General features: G+C 45.4%; 1 protein-coding gene across 1 annotated transcript in view; it reads right to left on the reverse strand.

Annotated features, from left to right (window-relative positions):
• Positions 1 to 1,653: 1,653 nt before the first annotated feature.
• The window catches only part of LOC138357230 (trichohyalin-like), a 15,975-nt gene continuing 15,498 nt past the window's right edge, over positions 1,654 to 2,130 (reverse strand). Inside the window, exon 2 of the mRNA XM_069313890.1 lies at positions 1,654 to 2,130. This exon is cut by the window's right edge and continues 601 nt beyond it. Coding sequence (XP_069169991.1) covers positions 1,654 to 2,130 — 477 coding nt within the window.

Consider the following 2,130-nt stretch of genomic DNA (forward strand, 5'->3'; position numbering starts at 1 on the left):
TACATAATGAGTACATTAGTACATAATGAGTACATTAGTACATAATGAGTACATTAGGAGTACATAATGAGTACATTAGGAGTACATAATGAGTACATTAGTACATAATGAGTACATTAGGAGTACATAATGAGTACATTAGGAGTACATAATGAGTACATTAGGAGTACATAATGAGTACATTAGGAGTACATAATGAGTACATTAGGAGTACATAATGAGTGCATTAGGAGTACATAATGAGTGCATTAGGAGTACATAATGAGTGCATAAGTAGTACATAATGAGTGCATAAGTAGTACATAATGAGTGCATAAGTAGTACATAATGAGTGCATAAGTAGTACATAATGAGTACATTAGGAGTACATAATGAGTGCATAAGTAGTACATAATGAGTGCATAAGTAGTACATAATGAGTGCATAAGTAGTACATAATGAGTGCATAAGTAGTACATAATGAGTACATTAGGAGTACATAATGAGTACATTAGGAGTACATAATGAGTGCATAAGTAGTACATAATGAGTGCATAAGTAGTACATAATGAGTGCATAAGTAGTACATAATGAGTGCATAAGTAGTACATAATGAGTGCATAAGTAGTACATAATGAGTGCATAAGTAGTACATAATGAGTGCATAAGTAGTACATAATGAGTACATTAGGAGTACATAATGAGTTAGTGAGTGTTCTACCACTTATTGAGGTGATTAGAGTTTTTTGTACGATACTACTCTGTAAAAATGAGGTAGGAAGGTAAAGAAAGGGGGAGGGGGAAGATGAAGAAGGGGAGGGGGAGGTGACAAAGGGGAGGGGAAAGAGGGAGGGGAAGGGGAAAAAGGGGAGTGGAAGGGGGAAAAAGGGGGGGGGGATAACTATATCCACCACTAACATAAAACATTATTAAAACTAGACTAAAACCAGTGCTCTAAAACAGAAGTGAAAAAGAAATATGGTAAAAAGGAGGAAACCCCACCTCCATGTACAACTTTGACCCAAATACCACAGTAACAGAATTATCGCGAATAAGCGAACTCAATTACGGGCTCACCATAGCCCGTGCTACATGGACGTTGCGTTCCGCGTAGCTAAATCTATAACATCATCCGGCCGAGCACTCAGGTTACAGCAGTAATCCATAGGTGTGCTCGATGATGCATCAGTTAGTGTGTGTGTTGGATTATGTTAATATATGTGACAGGCACGGCAGTTGTTTATGGGGTGTCGGCTCCCCTGGCTGTCTGCTGGCTCAGGGGCACTCTCCCCTCCAGGGACCTCTCATTTGTCCCTTGTTCATGACGAGGGACTCTCATTAGTCCCTTGTCCACGACGAGGGACTCTCATTTGGACTGTGTATATACATTTTTCACTCGTATTGAGTGTTGCTCCGTTTTCTGTTTGGTAGATTTATATAAAAAACGCTCTGATGTGTTGTTTTGAAATATTGGGTAATTAACAAATACTTTTGTTGATGGGATGTGGGAGGCTGAGGGGTAGGGAGGAGGGTGGGAGAGGCAGGGGGTGGATGGGGTGTGCCTGGGAGAGGCAGGAGTGGGAGGGGACACATGGGAGAGACACAAGTCACCATTGTCATTACTCTTGACACCAAGGGAGCACCACCAGTGGAGGTGACGGGCTGATGAACCGCTCAGAGAGATGCTTGTGTCTGTCTTAAGGTCTTGTGCTCGGCCTCGTGACTAAGCTCGGCCTCGTGACTAAGCTCGGCCTCGTAACTAAGCTCGGCCTCGTGACTAAGCTCAGCCTCAAGACTAAGCTCGGCCTCGTGACTAAGCTCAGCCTCAAGACGAAGCTCGGCCTCGTGACGAAGCTCGGCCTCGTGACGAAGCTCGGCCTCGTGACGAAGCTCGGCCTCGTGACTAAGCTCGGCCTCGTAACTAAGCTCGGCCTCGTAACTAAGCTCGGCCTCGTAACTAAGCTCGGCCTCGTGACTAAGCTCAGCCTCAAGACGAAGCTCGGCCTCGTGACGAAGCTCGGCCTCGAGACGAAGCTCGGCCTCGAGACGAAGCTCGGCCTCGAGACGAAGCTCGGCCTCAAGACGAAGCTCGGCCTCAAGATGAAGCTCGGCCTCGAGACGAAGCTCGGCCTCGAGACGAAGCTCGGCCTC

This window comes from Procambarus clarkii, chromosome 76, assembly GCF_040958095.1.
Source record: "Procambarus clarkii isolate CNS0578487 chromosome 76, FALCON_Pclarkii_2.0, whole genome shotgun sequence".
NCBI lineage: Eukaryota > Metazoa > Arthropoda > Malacostraca > Decapoda > Cambaridae > Procambarus > Procambarus clarkii.